This window comes from Haplochromis burtoni, unplaced genomic scaffold (assembly GCF_018398535.1).
Source record: "Haplochromis burtoni strain Fernald_Lab_line unplaced genomic scaffold, NCSU_Asbu1 Contig_32, whole genome shotgun sequence".
NCBI lineage: Eukaryota > Metazoa > Chordata > Actinopteri > Cichliformes > Cichlidae > Haplochromis > Haplochromis burtoni.
This window is the reverse complement of record NW_024582393.1, coordinates 672,838-691,526: the sequence shown is the minus strand read 5'-3', so window position 1 is coordinate 691,526 and position 18,689 is coordinate 672,838. Positions and strand designations below refer to the sequence as shown.

Genomic DNA, 18,689 nt, shown 5'->3' with positions numbered 1-18,689 from the left:
CAGGTCCTCCCCTCACCTGAGTCTGTCTACTGAATCTTTCATCAAGAGGAGCTTCTCTCTCTCTCTCTCTCTCTCTCTCTCTCTCTCTCTCTCTCACTCTCTCTCCAACACACACACATACACATACACACATGCAAGTGAATCCACTTGTTGAATCATTCATGGGGTAGAAATTCCATAGGTCTGCTGGTGACCTGCAGTATAGTGAGAATTGTTCTCTTCCTTTGTTTCTCTCTATATATAAATGTAATACACACATACATGCACAAACACACATGTAGGCACTGCAGGGTTAGAGAGAGTGATGAGTGGGCTCAGGCTGATAAATCTTTTATGGGCAGGTGAGAGAATCTTATCTGACACGCAATGTTCGACCTCCTCCGTATCCTCCGCTTTCTCTTTCACTTTCCTTATGCACTTCTCCTTCCATCAGTCCTGATGTTGATATCTTTTTTTATGATTTTTTTTCTTTTTCTCTCCCATAGGTGGGAAAACAGTGAAATCGCTGAAATGATGAGCTTATGCCACATGTGTATATGTCTTTGTTTGTGTGTCCTTACTGTTTGCTAGAACCCAGACATTGTGCTGGTGCACTACCTGAATGTACCGGCGGTGGACGACAGCGGGAAGCCATGCGGCCCTGTCCTCTGCTCCATCAACACCGACAGGAAAGAGTGGGCAAAGTGGAGCAAGGAGGAGCTCATTGGACAACTCAAGCCTATGTGTGAGTTCTCTGTGCATCAGCACTTACATGACCTTCCTCCTACTCTCAAGCACTCAGGTTTTTAGCCCTCGCGCTTTTACTAAATTTGGGAGTGCGGCTAACCCCGGGTCAGTATCATTCCACTTGTCGTGTTCAAGTAACACCGGCAAAGATGCTGAAGAAGCCAGACAAGCATGAAAATGAATCAGTAGACAGTTAGTGTGGAACATCTAAAGCAAAGATCGTTTGGTTCACTGGCTTGTTTTTATCTTTGGCAGCAGAATGGAGCCCCGTCTGGAGCTGTGCCATCATTTATCAAAAGAGACAACAGGTGTTGCAGTGGTTCATTGTTGATCCTATGAGGGGTTCGCTGTTGCACTGAAAAGAAATATGTGATGTAACTGCAGCAGCTCACTGTTTAGTTCCTCGTTGTAAGTCAGTGATCCGAAAAAGAAGAGTGGATGTGCCAAAACACCTTACGTTGATTAACATGTGAATAAATGATATGTACTGTCATTAAAAAGAATCTTGTTCTTTAAAAATCCATTGTAGTAAGAGATATCTGCTACATATTTTCAGGCTTTATGCAGTTATTTATATACATATATAGTTTTTGATGGCTCCAACAGTCAACGCCATGCTGCCACCTAGAGGCAGATACAAATTGCAACCACTAAATTGAGGGATTGAGGGAAAGAAGACAGGGATGCCTGAAATATCCATCATGTATTATTCATAAATGAGCATCAGGGAGTAGATAACTCCAGTACACACACTAGCGCACATATACACACACACACAGATCTAATCGCACCCATCTTTTGATCTGCATTGGAGGGGCAAATAAGGACAGCTGCCCAAAACTAAGTGGCTTGTTGACTTAAGTACTGCTTCATTTCTTCTTCTCGCTTCTCCACATGTCCTAATTTGTTCACACAGCTCTCTGCCTTTTCCCCCCTCCCAGCACTTCTGGTTTGATCACTGACTTGATCCCTCAATGGTCAAAGGGGTTTTTATTGGCATTAGACCTCTGACACTTAGACTGGTGTTTGGCGTTTGTTATCCTCTCTGAAAAAATGAGCCGGCTACATACTGAACCTGTAAATGAATACAGCTAGTTTAAAGTTTAGAAATATCTTTGGGTAGTAAATATCTTGCAAAGTAAGCAAATTGTACATTCAAAGGGTATTTACTTAAAGTTGTTGCAGCAGTTGTATCAGAGTCTTCATGAAGTCAGTTTTCAGTGTAGATTCTGAACACTAGAGGGTGCTATTACACACTCTTAGATGTATATGAGTTAATACTACAATATGTTACTGGAAAATTTGACCTGAAAGTATGAAAGGACAGAAAATGATGACAGATGTTTGGTTCTTTGTTGATGTTTTGTTTTGTTTTCTGCCAGGTGCTGGAAGCAGCCTGCATCAGAAATGTTCCAGTGTCAAGCAGCGCATCATCTCCTCCAAGCAGGAGTCAGGAGCAGCAGCAGGAGGGGGAACTGCAGTCAGTACCAATGTAGCAGCAGGCCAGAGAGCTGAGGAAGCAGATGGCACCGAGGTCCAGAACAGCGACGTGTCAGAGGGCCAGACAGAGCCCAATCCTGGAGGGGGGAGGAGCAGAGCAGGTGGAGGAGAGAGGAGGAATGGCAGGATAACCAAACCCTCCTTACTCCCACAGAGCAGCATGGAGGTGTCTTCTTCTACTTCCACCAACCAGGTAGAGGTCCCTGACACCACACAGAGCTCCCCGCTGTCAATCACTAGTGACATGGCTGACAGTCCTGCTCTTGCAATTGGAGCGGGCTTATCACAGAGCACAGCTGTGTTCATGTCTGAGGTCACCACGCTCACTGGGGATTCGGTTTATTCCGCTGGCCACACCCACCTGCTGGCAGCTACCCACGACAGTGCCACCGCTGGGATTCTGTTAGCTGTTGCCCCTGAAAACCAGAGATTTGCATCGTTTCCTGGTGGAGTAGGATTGGGCGAGGGAGGAGAGTTGGTTCTGTCCAGCTCTTTAGACTCTGGTGGAGCAGTCAGCCTTCCTGAAACCACCATGACCTTTGACCCCGATTGCTTCCTCAACAATCCCAAGCAGGGCCAGACATACGGAGGAGGTGGAGGGAAGACTGAGGGCTGTAACGGTGATGATGGAGGCCTCCACTGTTCCTCTAATGGCTTTGTCTACAGCCCAACCCTCGTCAACAACATCAAGACGGAAGCTACACCCCTAGAACAACCCCTGTCCACTCAGAGTAGCTACGTAGGAGAAGGAGCTGGCCTCAGCCCCAGCACCACGCTGGAGCAAATGGATTTCAGTGCCGTCATGTCATCAGCCTGTGTCCCAACCCTGACCCAGCCTTCACACCACCCTTCCCCGAGCCTCTTCCTCCAGGCCTCCCCTCAAACAAGCCAGCCCTCCCAGCTGCAGACCAACAGTACTGAGGCAACCCAGGAATCTGGCGAGGCCCAGGCTTACATAGGCCTGCCCACGGTGCCAACAGACTCTTCAGTTGCCAATGGAGACTCACATACACACCTCCATCAACCCAGGACAGACCAGCAGGCCCTGTGTGCAAGGAATGGGAAAGGATCAGCAGTGGGTTCCTTTCCCCTGACACCGCAGGATACCACTGTCGACCAGTCAGGCAGCAGAGGACACCAGGAGGTCGGAGGCCTAGACAAGCCTGCTGAGAATGGGGGAGCGTTACTCCTCAAGACCGGAGATCCTCGTGAAGCTTATGCCAGTGTTGACACAGAGCACTACCTCCAACCCACAGATGACAACGGAGGAGAGGAAGGCGGAGGAGGTGGCGGAGGAGGAGGAGGGGAAAATGAGATCCTTTGTAATGGTGTGAGCTTGTCAGGGGCAAGCAGCTCAGTGGTGGCCAGTCCTCAGTCAATGGCTACAGGCGCAACCATTGAGGGGGCGCTCTACAGCTCTCCACTTCCTCAGCAAGGTGGGGGGGTGTCAGCTGCAACAGCTGGAGCAGGAACAGCCATCAGTCTGGAAGGCTTTGAGGCTTCTTTTGGAAGCCAGTTTTCTGATCTCATCAATGATTTTATCTCAGTTGAAGGGTCTGGGAACGGGGTCGGGGCAGCTGTCAATGGGGTTCTGATGCCCCAGGAGGGGGCAGCAGGAGAGGAGCAGGGCACAGCAGCAGGCCACTTGCAAGGCTCTGAGGTGGAGCAGGGAGCTTTGGGATTGCTCCAGGAGACTGGGAGGCTGTTTGGCGTGACAGACTACTCCCCAGAGTGGTCTTATCCAGAGGTTAGTAAACCCAACTTGATTGTCATTCATAATTATTCCCTACAGTGAAATTAGTCTTTGCAGCACATGACTGAAGGTGGCTCATATGAACGTTAAGCACTGAAATCATGCTGAGCACAATTTGTACCGCCAGCTTGCTTGTGTGGTCATTAAGGAGACAGAATATTTCAGACTCAGCTGACTGGATTTTGATGAAATTTCAATATTTAACTGATTCTTCAGGATAGCCTCATTAATTTACCCATGTACCATTTCTAATATTCCAGACACCAGTCTGTGATATAATTACCACAAATACTTAAGATAAGACTGCATCTTACCGCCATCATTTCCAAAAGCTATGGTGTACCGAATTTTATGGCAGATTGAAACTGCCAAAATTTAAATTAAAGAAATATCAGAAATAAAGAAACTGAGTTAAATGCCACATAAACGACTTTGTAACATAAATTGATATTTTAGTTTTACCTTTATTTTCATCTCTCTATATTTGTATTTTTCTCATCTACTATAGACATCACAGTTTATTTATGTACATTTTAAAATTAGGAATATTGTACAAAGGTAAATAAATACAAAAGGCAAAGCAAATCAATTCAGTTTACATTTTATTAATGACTTATTGTGTGCACTTTTAATATTACTTTTCATACATTTAAAAGCATATTTGTATTTATTTAATAACTCCTTTATTTAACTATTTATTATTTTGGCAGTTTTAATCATCCATAAAAGTCTGCTACTGTGTTTTTACAGCTTTCATTTGAATCATCACCAATACATCCTTTTCAGGTTTAGGTTTCCTAAAGAAACAACAACAGTTTTCTCCAAAGGCCAGTGATCCATTTTTGCACTAAATGCCTCCTTAATTTGCCGGCAATAATGATCTTTATGTATTGCATTATTTTTAGCTACACTGGCAGGAACACAGAACAGCTTCATTCAGACAGTTCAAGCTAATTTGCTTTGATGTAAGGCGTAGCACAGCCTCTAGGGGCTGCTAGCAGTCACGGATCTGTCATTGCCAAAGTAGCAGGTAGCCTACTTTGTGAATGAAGAAGAATGAAGACGAAAGCAAATATTTAGGCGCCTGGGTCCAGGACATTTGTCTTAGTCACAGATGAGGGTTTTGATAGAAATAAGGCATTCTGCATACTAACACACATACACACATCGAGTGAAGTGTCTCATTTCTCTAAGACTGTTGTTTAAACTTATACTCTGTAGCAGTGTACTGTAAACACACACACACAAAAAGCTACACTGTGTGATATTACTCTGAGACATTTACCTGTCTGCTGCAGGGTGGAGTGAAGGTGCTCATAACAGGTCCATGGTTGGAGTCAAGCAGTGAGTACAGCTGTCTTTTCGACCATATCAGCGTCCCCGCTGCCCTCATTCAGCCCGGGGTGCTGCGCTGCTATTGTCCAGGTAACACACTTGTGCTTGTGAAGACTCTGTTTTGTCTGTTTGTTTGTTTTTGTTTTGAATGCCTTGGTATTTCTTTGCAAAGCACTTTGTGAGCTTTACTTACTTTAGTCTCTCACAACTCACACTTTCCTTTATTCATAAATTCAAACCTTGGTCTGACCTTGATAATAAGCAACTTTTGAAGAAAGGAAGACCCTGACAGGGTTGCTTTTCAGGAGATGCAATCATTTTAATATTACAAGATGATACAAATGAACACAACGGGTTTTTTTTTTATTTGTTTATTTTTTAGGATTAAGTAAATGATACTTGACTATCAGGCTGTTTGATCAGTGTGATTGGGGTAAAGTTCAAGGAAATACTGACTTGCATAAGCATAACATTCACAATATATAATCTGTGATTGACTAACAAACTTTCCTTAAGTTAGCCTTTGACATTTACCACTGCAGTTCATCCACTGCAGACACGCTCCAACACCTTTTTGATATCCGTCTATTTCCAGCCCATGACACAGGACTAGTGATGCTGCAGGTAGCTATGGGCGGTGAGGTCATCTCTTCCTCTGTGGTGTTTGAATACAAGGCACGTGACCTTCCAGCCCTCCCATCTTCTCAGCATGACTGGCTGTCCCTGGATGGTGAGGACCACAATTTTCTGTGTACTGAGGGCTGCACTTGTTTCAGTGACTTTAGCATGTAACTGGCTTATTGTATACACAGAGTGCTGATATAAACCTGAGTTTTGTAAAAACACACACACACAAATCTATGTGTGTGTGTGTGTGTGTGTGTGTGTGTGTGTGTGATGCTGCCACTTTGCTACTCTGTTCTATTCCCTGATTCTCACATCCTGGTGTGAGATGCTTTTTGTTTGTTTGTTTTTCTGTACTCAGTGTAATCCTGACCAGTTTTTCCCGCTGCTTTTCTTTAGTGCGTCTCTTCTAGCAAGCAGCTGTTTTTTCCGTAACCCTCCGCCTGCATGCAAATTGTATCTAGCAGTAAACTGTTTTGATGCCTGTTGTTTCAATAGCGCAGGCATGTACCAGGCTCTTTCATCTTCACTGACAGCATTCATAGAAATGTTCGGCTTTGCCTGGTTGGCTTTGTTTTGGGCAGAGTCGCTTATTACTGAGTCTTGTTTGCATAAAGGATTGTTTTGTTTGAGCTGTAGATGTTCTCTGTGAGTTTAAAAAAAAGTACTTTAAAGGTGATAGAGAAAAATGAAACTTTCTTTGAGTGATCTGGAGGAAGGGGGGGGGCGCTTTTGTGTGCAAAATATATCTCTTGATACAAATGCAGTCCGGAAACGCACGGGTCTCCTCGGTAAAGGCATGTCCTGGGTCTGCGTTCGCCCCCGTCTCTGCCTTGCGCAATGCGGCAATGCGGCTCCCCGCCGCCGGCTGGCTGTTTTTTTTTTTTTTTTTTTTTTTTTTTGCCTTGCTAGAATGAAGGGCAAGGACATAAAGGCACAATCGCGGACCATTTGACAGTCGAAATGCTGGGCACCGCTGGCAGTGGCGCTGTGCAGCCAGTGCTATATTTAGACTCTGCGACTGACTGAGCGGAGATAGCGGGCTTGGCGCGTTTCCCCCTCTCTTGTCCTTTGTTTGGCAGAGGCTCAAAGTATGTGAAGCATACAGATAAATAACTACAATCAAACACCCGTAGCACCCGGCTTTGTCACACGCCGTTGCTCCAGTGTGTGCAGACATGCTGACGACCGAGCCTCCTGCAGCTCCGAGTCTGGCGGGCGGATTTGAAGCGCGCTGTTTTGCCAGACATAAAGTGGAGACTGCTCGCTCCCTCTCTCCTTCTCTCTTGCTCTGTCGCTCGCTCGCTCTCTTGCTCTCTCCCTGCACTTAGCTGTGTTTTTTTGCACGGCTGGAGTAGCAACGTGTGAGTCGCACACTTCAAACTAACGGGGTTGAAGCGGGAACAAGAACAAAGAGAGAAGCAGATAGAGAGAGACTCGCTGTTTGGGTTCGTAGCTTATTTGATTTGTTGATGTTTTTTAACTGGTCTTTGTAGCTCAGCTGAGTTTTTTTTCTTGTGTTGTAGATGGACATAAACGTCCCAATTTTTCACTTTAATTCAGAGCTGTGGAGCCTTTGCTAGGTTTCCATCCCACGTTTTCTGTCAGTTTCTTTTTTTAATTTCAGTAGTTTCCATGTGGTTGCCCTGCCAGTCGATTTTAAACAAATGCAGGTGAAGCTGCCACACGATGCCGTCACGCTGGCTCCCAGCCTATTTGAGTTGAGTTGTAGAATTGTGGATGAAGCTTGTCTGGTTGACCTGTTCGGTTTCAGCACCACCAGGAGTGGACAGAGCCTCTGAACACTAAGAAGCTCATGTAGAGAGGCCCTGATCAAAACAAGCAAGAGTGTGGGGATGCTGATGTGCAGATGTGTTGTTTGTGGAACATTTGGGCATGTTTGGATGTTCACGTTCATTTTTGAAAGTTTCTCTGTTTTCATAATTTCCCCAAAAATGGTGTGTTTAATTGATGACAAGAATTCTCAGTGACCTGTGTGTAACAATGAAAAAAAAACCGAAAGCGTTTTACTTTTTGGTAGAGTTTTGGCACAAGTTTGATCATCAAAAGCATATTTAGCGATGTGCTATAACACTGGAGACTTTCAAATTTGGTGTTTTTGTTTGTCACTTTGGCCAAATCTCAAAGGAAATCAGGAAGTCTGAACAGCACAGTAAATTCACAGGTACCAGGGATAATTATTGTCAAGCAAACTCTTAAAAATCAGAGAAGAAAGGAGTTCAACAGGTGAAAATGTGTCGATATAATGAAAATGCGGTTTCTTGCTGGTCAGTCAGAAAAAATTGCACACAAAATAAACAGTTTATAAGATAATGTAATAACTGTGCGAAATAAGACTAATATTAGCAGCAGTAATTGTAAGGCCAAGTAGAAAATTAATTACAAAATAATAAATTTAAGGTTTTATTGAACAGTTAAAAAGGGGAATAAAATGACCCATTTAACTGCATATTTTCAGTTAATATCTTCAATTATGGGATTTTATTGTATTAGCTTTTTCTATTAACCAGAAATTAATACTGTGGCAGATATCAGGGTCTATTCTTTTTCTGTGTGTGTGTGAGAGTGTTTACATGCTGATGCGTTGGTGATAATAGGTGAGGACAGGTGTTTCTGATGTGTTTGGCTGCTAAAACTATTGGAGTGTTTTTGCCTTGTAGTCAGCTGAGCGGTTTTGCTCTGGGATTGGCAGAGTGGAGTGGGAGGAGCCTGAGCCCTTCTGTCACTGTCATGGCCCCACCCACCTCTGGTTCAGTCTTTGTGCTTCAGGCAGCAGAAAGAAAAATAGGAGTGAAATGAGAGCAGAGCAGAAATAGAGACTCTGTGAGAGAGCAGCAGGTGGAATGACATAATGTGCACTGCAGCAAAAACCGCAGCAGCCCTGAAACAAAGGGTCACATGCAACCCTGCTACAGACATAAATCTGCATTGCATACATGCTTATTTACACTCTTACACTCTTGTTGATAATAATGGGAGTCATTAGATTTCAGCCAGTATTGAATCCCTTCTGCTTTTAAGCTTCTCTATAGCATTTATTGAACTCTCACATGGATTTCCCTAATGCCACAGTTTGGTGGTGCTTACAGCTTTAAATGTCCCACCTTCATTTCTGTAGATACCCAGTTCAGGATGTCTATCTTGGAGCGTTTGGAGCAGATGGAACAGAGGATGGCTGAGATAACCAATCAAAATCCCAGCTCAGAAGCCATGGCAACAAAGGGAGGAGGAGTGGAGGGAGGAGGAGCTACTGATCAGCAGTCTCAAGTAAGACTGTTGTGCCTCTTACGATGAAAGTTCCCTTTAGAGCTTTAAAATGTGAAGGTGCACCATAAGAGAAGTGCTGAAAAATATGTGAAACCAAATTCAACTGTTTAAATTTAAAGCACCATGTGAAGTCATCGTATGCACAAACAATACATGTAAGCCAAAAGCTCAGACTCCTCTAACACACTGTTTCACATATATTTTTCTACTTTGAGCTCTAGATGATGTCAAAGAGAGGGGATATCCCTAATATGTGGTCATCTTGGGGCAGCTGTGACAATTCGGAGTGCTCTTCAAACCTTCTGTTTGCAAGTGTCAGCCAATTAAAGGAACAAAAACAAGTTGTTTTTCCTTGACTGATAATGAGCTGAATTTACAAGACAAACTTACAAAGCCTACTTAACAGCACAAATACAAGAATCTGGCCCTGTCCACATACAAAACTGATCATTCTTTAGTGAAGTGCTCAAAAGCAGCATTAGTTGCAAGGCTTTTTACTGGTTTTCCTTATATTGCAAAGGTGTTGCAGTATGGCAGAAAAGTTAGTGACACCTTGAAATATATTTTTAGCATTTGGAAAAGAGGTTGACCTAGTCTATTGTTTTATTTTACAATCTTCTAGATCTCTCCTGATCAGGGGTCATTCGAAGGTCGTGTGGTGGTGGTGTGTGAGAAGATGATGTCTCAGCCATGCTGGGCTTCTTCTAATCAGCTCGTCCACAGTAAGAACTCCAGAGGAATGACTTTACTGCATCTGGCTGCAGCTCAGGGTTATGCGGGACTCATTCAGACACTCATTCGCTGGCGGTGAGGAACACACAATTACAACATGCCATCTTGACGGCACAAACTGGAATGCCAGTAATTTTAATGCTATTTGTGTTTCTTCGCAGCACAAAGCATGCTGACAGTATTGACCTCGAGCTGGAAGTAGATCCTCTGAACGTAGACCACTTCTCTTGCACTCCATTGGTGAGCAACCAGTGCTTTTTTGTGCATATTGCTTTCTTTCCATTCCTCTGTGTGTGTGACAGTTGTTTTCCTTGGACTTCCATAGATGTGGGCTTGTGCTCTGGGCCATACTGAGGCGGCATTGGTGCTTTACCAGTGGGATCCAAGAGCTCTAGCTATTCCTGATTCACTGGGACGCTTGCCGCTAAACATTGCCCGATCCCGGGGCCACACTCGATTGGCTGAGCTCCTAGAGCAACTGCAACATAGTCCTCAAACTCAGGGCCAGCCTGCGGACACTTGGATGGATAGATGGAGAGGAGAGTCACAGACGGGTGGGATGAACAACAGCCCCAGCCCTAACCCAAACTCAGGTTTGTGGTTTCTCAACAACAGGAAAAGCTTTGTTTCACCCTCATAAATAACAAAGTTCTATTTATCCTCTGTCTTTTATTGTGGAGATTCTATTTACTAACTTCAGCCACCAACCTTTAATTATGAAAGTGTATGGATTTTCACTGATATATAGCTGGTTAGTTTAACCTAATATAGAGAGAATAGAAAATGTACCTAGATAACATGAGCCACCTCCCAGCATGACTTAAGCCCTCCTCATTAGCATTAGTGTTTAAAAATGTAGTGAGGTGTTTTTTGGATGGTAGTAACTTCCTCTTTACTGGTTTTGTAGAAATTGCACCAGGAATCACGTTAGGTTTTTGTTCCGTTTGTATAGAGGGAGCTTTAAAGGTGTTGGTAGGCAGTGAGACTTTCTTTTCCTGAGCTAAGCTATCCTACTGCTGACTTTATTTATATACAAACTGATTCTGAAAATTTTGTTTGACAATCCAACAGTAAATCATTACTGTTGGATAAATCATTAATCACTAAATTAAATTAATTTAGTGATTAATTAATTAATTAAATTAATTTAAATTAAATTAATCACTAAATCATTACATCACAGAAAACTGTAAATGATCACCACTATTTCTGATTTTAGCTGTAAGTGTAAGTGTTATTGTCGCTGTTTTTCCACCATCTTTGTTTCCCCAGAGCTGAGGAGAACCAGGGCAGGAAGCAAGCCAGACAACCAGAGCCAGAGCTGGAGCCAAACAGAACACAGACCCCACAAGGGAACCCAGGGAGAACAGGGAGGTCCACCCCCAGCCAAGAGGCTCAAACCCAACCCAGATTCACAGCAACAGCTAGCTAACTCGATCTCTGGTACCACCCCCCTCAACTCCTCTCCAGGTCCTAATCCTCAACGGTCTCCTCTCTCTAAGCCGCTACAGACGCAACCCACGAACCTCAGCTGTCAGAAGGCACCACTTACCAGGTCCAGCCCCAGCCAGCCTCAGCTTCCTAGTGCCCCATTCTCCCACCTGCAGGCCAGGATAGGGGGAGCTGGAGGGGGCAGCAGGTGGAGTCTGAGACAGACTCTGGGGCAGCGTAGCCTCGCCAGGAAGATTCTAGGAAAGGAGCGATTGGCCGTTCACCTGCGTCAAAGAGTGTTGTCTGACAGGGGAGAGGAAACAGAGCTGTTGACCTATCAGGATAACGCAGATGACTTGCAGGTGCAGATTTTTATGTGGAGTGTTGAGTTCGATCTCTAACCAAGCATTCATGCATGAACTGAGTAGCTGATGCAAAGTCAAAAAGTACTCAAAATGGAAGTGGTAAATCATGTATTACTGTGCAGGAGGAAGCTGTAAGTATAAGATTTCAAAGTCTTTGCGATGAGTCATTTAAGTATAGAGTGTTATGTGAGACTTTAAAGAGCTATTCAAAACTTACCCAAAAAACTAAGAGGAAGTAGGTTTTATAAATATTTAGGTAACCTTTCCTTTTCATGATTTGCAGATGGACATCACAATGCTAGCTGATCACATTGTGGAGGCTTCAACTGGCAGACTCAAGCAGGAGGTTATTGAAGCAGAAATTGAATCCAGGAAGGTTGGGATCAGCAGTGATGTCAGATTACTGTCTGGTTACCTTGGTGAGGTGGAAAGGTGAGGTTCACATATTTGCATAAGTTATTGCATTGCTTTTTTGTTTTTTTAACAAACAACCATTCTCAATCTTATTATACTTTAAAAGTAATATTTCTTTTCCTCAGGTTTCTAAACTCCAAACCTCAGACTCCCAGCCCCAAGCCAAATTCTCTCTCAGGGCCAGAGGATCAGCAAAGTCCTCAGGCTAAGCAAGCCCCATCCTCCCCCTCTGAGTGGACCTCCTTTCTTTGTGCAGCTATGAAGGAGGAGAGGTTGAAAACAGATTCCTCCTGTCTAGCCATGACTGAGGCAGAGCAGGGAGAGCTGTATGAGACCATCAGGCATGCTCTGCACTCCCTCAGAAAACACAAGGCGAGTGTAACCTAAACTCCTTTAGAAAAGAAAAAACTGAATTTGTCTTTATGCTCAGCCTACAGTGACTCAATGTATCATCCTCAGTTGTATAATCCACATTTGAAAAAAACAAGCTCAATATGATTGCAAACCATTTTACATATACAAAATTTAGACAAACTCTTGTCACTACCACAGGGTCCCATTCAGGAACAACGCAAAGAGATTGCAGCAGTGATTCAGCGCTGTTATAAGAGATACAAGCAGGTAAGAGTTAACAACATGTAGCCAAGATTAGCCTGTAGTTGTGTTTCCTTCACAGATGTAAGCTAAATTATCAGGTGAATTTTCACTTTGATTCTCTCTCATACGTGGCTAAATCTGTAGTAAAAGAACAACAGATTTCAGTCCACTTGAAAAAGCAAATCTTGCATGTAGACATATGCACTTCTTGTGTTTTTTTTTTTTACCTTGTTGTTCTAATATAGCAATCTGAGAGGAATATATGTAACTTAATGCTGTCATGAACTGAAAGAAAAGATGTTCACATGATGGGTTTTGTGTATTCTTGAGATTTTTATTCACTATTATTTTGCTTCCTGGTCATTATGTAATATAGCAAAAAGTAAGCTCACAGGTCTGTAGTGCATCTGTGGGTCTTATCATGTGCAGACATGTTGCATATTGCAAAAGTATGTCTTTTCTGATCCCAGTGAGTTTTATAGCACTGTTGTCCTCTCTTCCAGTATGCACTTTATAAGAGGATGACCCTGGCAGCCATCTTGATCCAGAGTCGTTTCCGGAGTTTCCATGAACAGAGGAAATTCCAGCAGAGTCGTAGAGCAGCGGTCCTCATCCAGCAATACTACCGCTCCTACAGACACTCTCTCAGGCACGTCTCACACATGCACACACACAAAGGGAATAATTATCTTATGTATAATCTCTTACCCCTCATCTTTGCCTGCAGCAGCCTCCTAACTAAAAAACAGAACCAGGCTGCTCGCAAGATCCTGAGGTTCCTGCTCCGATGCCGCCACAGGTAAGACCTAAAACTCTTAATGCTGATTCAAACACAAGCGCACGCACATCCAAAGACACATGCTTGACGCTTAACAAACCCACTGCCACGCATACACACACTACACTATTGCTAATAGTTGGTGTTGTTTTACTGTTCACGTGAAGCCCCTTGATGGACCATAGGCCTCTGAAGCGGGTGAGTCTTCTCTTGCTCTCTTCTCTCACTCCCTCTCTCCTGGTGGCTGATGCCTGTTTGCATGTCAGCAGAGGGAGGGGGAGAGGAGATCCTGGATTATCATCCTTCCATCTCGCTCTCTCTCTCTCTTCTTCCCTCCCTATCACCTTGTCTCTCTCTCTCTCTCTCTCTGTCTCTCCCTCTCTCTCTCTCTCTCTCTCTGCCAAATGATGTCAGGACTTGTGCATGACTGACATAGTTAGAGGAGCGATCCCTGCGTATGGTTTTCCTAGGGGCATGTTCTGACTGTAATTGCAAGGGGACTTTAAGTGTATTGCTTGGCCTGCAAGTCTTATTTTTTGTGCCTTGATGGGTGGGGAGAGTAGCAGAAGGGAGAATGTGTGCGTCTGTTGGAAGGAGTTGCTGGGAATTTGCTGAATTACGTGCGGCCTTTGGATATGAAAATGAAAAAACAAGACATGCAGTTGCACGCACACTTACACAAATCTCAGACTCTGAGACTAATATGTGTTTGCTCTTCTTCAGGGCCAGAGAGCAGAGAAAGGCCAGGGGTCCTGAGAGCCCACCACCAGGCCCCGCACAGAGCCCCCTCAGCCTGTGAGCAATCTATGTCCCCCTCCATCTTCTCCTTTTTCTGTCTCTTCTCTTCTGCCCTCTCTAAACTCCCTTCCCTTTCCTGACCCTTTTCCCTTGGTTTCTTCTTTCCTCGTCTCCCCTCTTTTCTCTCACTCCCTCTCCCCTCTTCTCTCAAGATGAAAAAAAAAAACTTTTCCCAGACAGACTGAGGACAGGATAGGTGTCCATCATGGCAGCTCAGACAGACAGACTGCTGGGCAGAGCCCAGGGACCTGGCTCTGCCCACAGCACTGATCCTCCTCCCCAGTTTCACTGGGAGGCCATCACATTAACCTCATGGCATTCTTTGCACTCTTCATGGGTATGTTTCTTTGCAAGAGCAAGTCGACGAGTCAAACCAGAGAAAACGAGGAAGCGCCCGACAACGGGATACCGCTGTTCACGGCGGCGGCCGGATGCACCGAAAGGCTCCCGTAATGAACAGCTCGCTCGAGAGAAAGGCTACTTTGACATGCAGAAAACACACAAAGCTTGCTGCGTTTTGTGTCCGAACAAAAATCCATGAAAGAATAAGAAAAACATAAACCAAAAAACTCACTTCTGTGTTGCATTTGCATGCAAGGTTTTTCGCTTATTCCTCCTCTCCATCAATCCCGAAGAGCTACAGTCGCAAATCATTCTGCCGATTTAGTATACCACAGTATCACCAACCACTCTGACTCGCAGGCGTGCAAACCTATTACTCAGTCACCCAATCAAAAAGGGGAGGAACTGCACTTGAATGTAAGAGGGGCATTGTTAGATAAAGGGATGGGGTCTGAATAACGATGTCTTAATTTGTTACATGGACTTTGTATGGAGTCGTTCTCAGAGGCGGCATTTTGCCCGCCCGATGTGGTGTGTCCGTGTTTGTTCAATTCAATGCATGTGTTTGAGCTACGAGCTCCTGCATGCTTGCCAAAACTGCTTTAGTGTTGTTTCTTTTGTATTTCTGTGTAATTGTGTCTCACTTACGTCCTCATCAACTTATCCTTGCCCTGTGTAATGTGAACTGTGTAAGGACAACTTACTTATTTTGGGTGCTTTTGTTTTGTTTGTTTTTTTTAAAGGGAAAAAAAAACTTTATTTATTTAAGGGTCTGATTATTTATTTAATTGGCTCAAGAGTGGTTGTAGCTCGAGGCTGGTTTTTTCCCCCCCCATGTGATGAAATGCGACATGTTCCAATGGTTAAATGTCTCTGTTAGTTTGTTCTTTGCGTGAACCTCTAAATCCTACCTGTGGTTTTGAGGAGAGAGTCACATACCATTGCCTTGACTTCTTCTTGAGTCTGAGAGGTCTCTATGCTTGCTCTGTACAGGACATGGGTCCTATACCTGCCCCTATACAGGGCACTGGTCCCCATATTAGCCCATACGGGCAATCAAATCCATATTTTGGACTATTGCATATTCCTGTATATAAACTGACGAGGTAAGGGGATATGAGGACCCTGAAACTTTTTCATAAGAGGACTGTATTTAAGATTATAAATTATTTTACTCCCATAATGAGAACTTAAGACAGAGACCTGGGTACACAGGATGGCTGTATTGCTTGTAAATAATGTAGATAATACAAACGGATTAACGTGCATGAGATTTAAGACAAAGAAACAGCAAAAAGAACATGTTAGTGGCTATGGACTGTGAGAGGATTTTAACTGCTTCACTTTAAGAGTATCCAGTTATAAGTGTTACTGAAAAGAACATTTTGTTAAAAAGCATGCAACTTGAAAACTCTAATGTTAGAATTATAAGTGGGAAAAACAAAGTTAGCTGAAACAACGATCTTTCAGACAAAACATTTACACTTTGTGCTTTTCGTTTCTTGGCTAGCAAAAATTAAACTCCTTTTGCCAGTAGTGCCAATTATTATGAATGCTATTTTGCCTAACAGTATGTTACGTTGGCGAAACCAACGCCCAAAAGATATCGGTAAGATCTACCGAGGCAACACGCAGACAATAAACCGCAGAAGAGATGTAGTGCCAGCGCAGCCGTAGACCTCCTACAAGTTCTGAAGTTTGCCCAAGGCAGGCTTACGTATAGGTGACGATGCACGTGGGGAAATGATGCCAATGGCGATGATGATCGTTTAAATGTGAGTGCAACGACTGGCGATGCAAAAGAAAAGAAAAAAAAAGGGAAGAGGGCGCTACATTCTTCACAATGTGGTTGTGCTTCAGCAGCATACTAGCTTTTATTAAGATCATTTATCACACCTACAGCGGATCCAACCTGGCCTCCAGTCTAAGCTTTCCATCCTCAAACAGAATGTCCTTCCCCGTTTTGGTTTTGACATATCATTTTCTCCTCATTGTCACTGCCATAATTATACTACATGTACTTTAGACTTATGGAAAGCTCTGTTTAGAAAGTGCCTGCTCAATAACAGAAAAGTGCAAAATAATATCAGGAAGTATCTTATTGTGTGTCCTCTGAAAGGTTTCCAGTTAACCTGTTTGTTTTTTCCTAAATTGTGTGTTTTCAAATGAATCTGACAGTGTTAAACTTGACCTTAGTCTAAGCTGGAAGCTGTAATTGGGAATGTGGTGTGAATGAATGCTCATGGCCTGATTGACGCTGTGTGTCGCTTGCTCGGGCGATTAATTACCCTATTGCCGTTAAGTCCTACTTTTTGTGTGCGTTTTTCAGTAATTAGAAGGGAGAAAACCGCTGAATTCAGCCTCCGTGTACTAAAGTATGAAAGGCACAGTCACGAGTATGTTCGCCCTCCAAGAGGAAGCTGTGTTTTCTTTCACTTTGTCTGCTTTTCCCCTACAAAAAAAATATTTTACCACATTTAAACAAAATCATAACTGGGCTTTTTTTTCCTCATAGAGGACAAAAATATCTTTCACACACACTTCCTTTCTTTGTCTTTCTCCCTGTCTCACAAGGATGTGCATAGACACATAAACGCAAATGTACACACAGGTGCAAAAATAAAACGGCCACACGCTTTCTCTCTGTGCTTATGTCTTCGGGAACAATGAAATCTCTCCCTTAGATTTTACTCAGGGTTGAAGAACAGGGAGATGGTATGTGGAGTGCAATGACTGCTGGCACAGAGTTGTAACACTGCAGGTGACAGGTTGTGTACATTTGGGTGTGTATGTGTACATATTTGAATGTGTCGGGGATACGTCGTCCACTTGTATCCACACTCTTTATAATAGTCTAGAAGCAGCAAATGTGATCTGTTTGCCTTATCTGAGAAGATAGTGAAAAACACGCTTAAATATGAATTCCATTCAAAGCAAGTAATAGGGTAGGAAAAAAATACTTATGCATTTGCTGTAGTCTTAAACGCACAAGATTCTTAATATAAGAAATTCATAAGTGATACAAAAAAATAGGTAATGGCCCCTGAACACCTGAAAAACAAAACAAAGTGAAAAGAGATAGCAGATTGTGAGATTAACAGCTGGAAGATATCGATTGTGTTCCATATGTTTTCTGAGGTTTCATCATACTGAGAGGCAGCCATGGTTTGGACAGTGCTGTTAGGAGCGTTCATACGGTATCACATGAATAACTTCTTAAACTGCCCTTCCTCTCACATCAGCACAACTAAAGGACACTGCTTTTATATAACAGACACACATGAACATACGCACATACACAACAACTTCTAAATGCTCAAGCTTACAGACCACACGCACAAGCGAAACTGAACACACAGATTGCAGAAAATCCATCAATATGCTCACATTTTTGGAGAGGATGGTGACTGTAAAAAGATTATGTAGAGTAGAAGAAGTAAAAAAAATAAAAATAAAATAAAGAAATAAATACATAAATAAAAATAAGAAATGTTGCCATAGTAAACAGCTGGTTAACATGTGCAGAGATGGCCTCTGTTCTCTTAAGTCCGCCTAGAAATGAATGGTATATAACCTTTCAGGCCTTGTTTTGAGAGGGCGTGGCCAAACACCACATTGCATGCTAGAATGGTAGTCCCTCATAGATAATCTATGGCTAGACCTCTCCTTGCCTTCCTCTTCTTTCACTCCCCCCTGGCCCTCCCCGCTTTTCTCCCGCTCTCATCTCCTGCTGTATTCCCACCTTGCCTGCTGTTGTGTTCTCCATGCCTATCTCAGTCTCTCATTCCTTTTTATTTTGTAGCCTAGTTTTTAACTTCTTTTGTTTTACGAACATGCATGCACAAGCATCACTAAATTGTTGATGTTTTAAAAAGAATATTTTGTTGCTGAGGCCATGCAAAGTGTTTTGAATATTGCCCTTATATGTGGAAAATGTCTTCTGAATGCTTTACATAATTTCTGCTGTAAAATGATATCAGAATAAAAAAGAAAATTTGCACTTTAA

The 18,689-nt window shown here is 43.3% G+C and overlaps 1 protein-coding gene across 6 annotated transcripts in view; it reads left to right on the top strand.

Annotated features, from left to right (window-relative positions):
• The window catches only part of LOC102305346 (calmodulin-binding transcription activator 1), a 56,904-nt gene extending 38,215 nt beyond the window's left edge, over positions 1–18,689 (top strand). For 2 of the 6 annotated variants that reach the window (XM_042219373.1, XM_042219374.1), the window contains exons 7-21: positions 571–724; positions 2,109–3,973; positions 5,278–5,404; positions 5,910–6,044; positions 9,078–9,226; positions 9,849–10,033; positions 10,120–10,198; positions 10,284–10,551; positions 11,231–11,751; positions 12,038–12,186; positions 12,294–12,540; positions 12,721–12,789; positions 13,269–13,564; positions 13,711–13,741; positions 14,267–18,689. In XM_042219373.1, coding sequence (XP_042075307.1) covers positions 571–724; positions 2,109–3,973; positions 5,278–5,404; positions 5,910–6,044; positions 9,078–9,226; positions 9,849–10,033; positions 10,120–10,198; positions 10,284–10,551; positions 11,231–11,751; positions 12,038–12,186; positions 12,294–12,540; positions 12,721–12,789; positions 13,269–13,564; positions 13,711–13,741; positions 14,267–14,299 — 4,308 coding nt within the window. In that variant the 3' untranslated portion in view covers positions 14,300–18,689. The remainder of the gene's footprint in view (positions 1–570; positions 725–2,108; positions 3,974–5,277; positions 5,405–5,909; positions 6,045–9,077; positions 9,227–9,848; positions 10,034–10,119; positions 10,199–10,283; positions 10,552–11,230; positions 11,752–12,037; positions 12,187–12,293; positions 12,541–12,720; positions 12,790–13,268; positions 13,565–13,710; positions 13,742–14,266) is intronic. The other 4 variants (XM_005918550.3, XM_014332472.2, XM_014332471.2 and 1 more) reach the window with 4 other exon arrangements.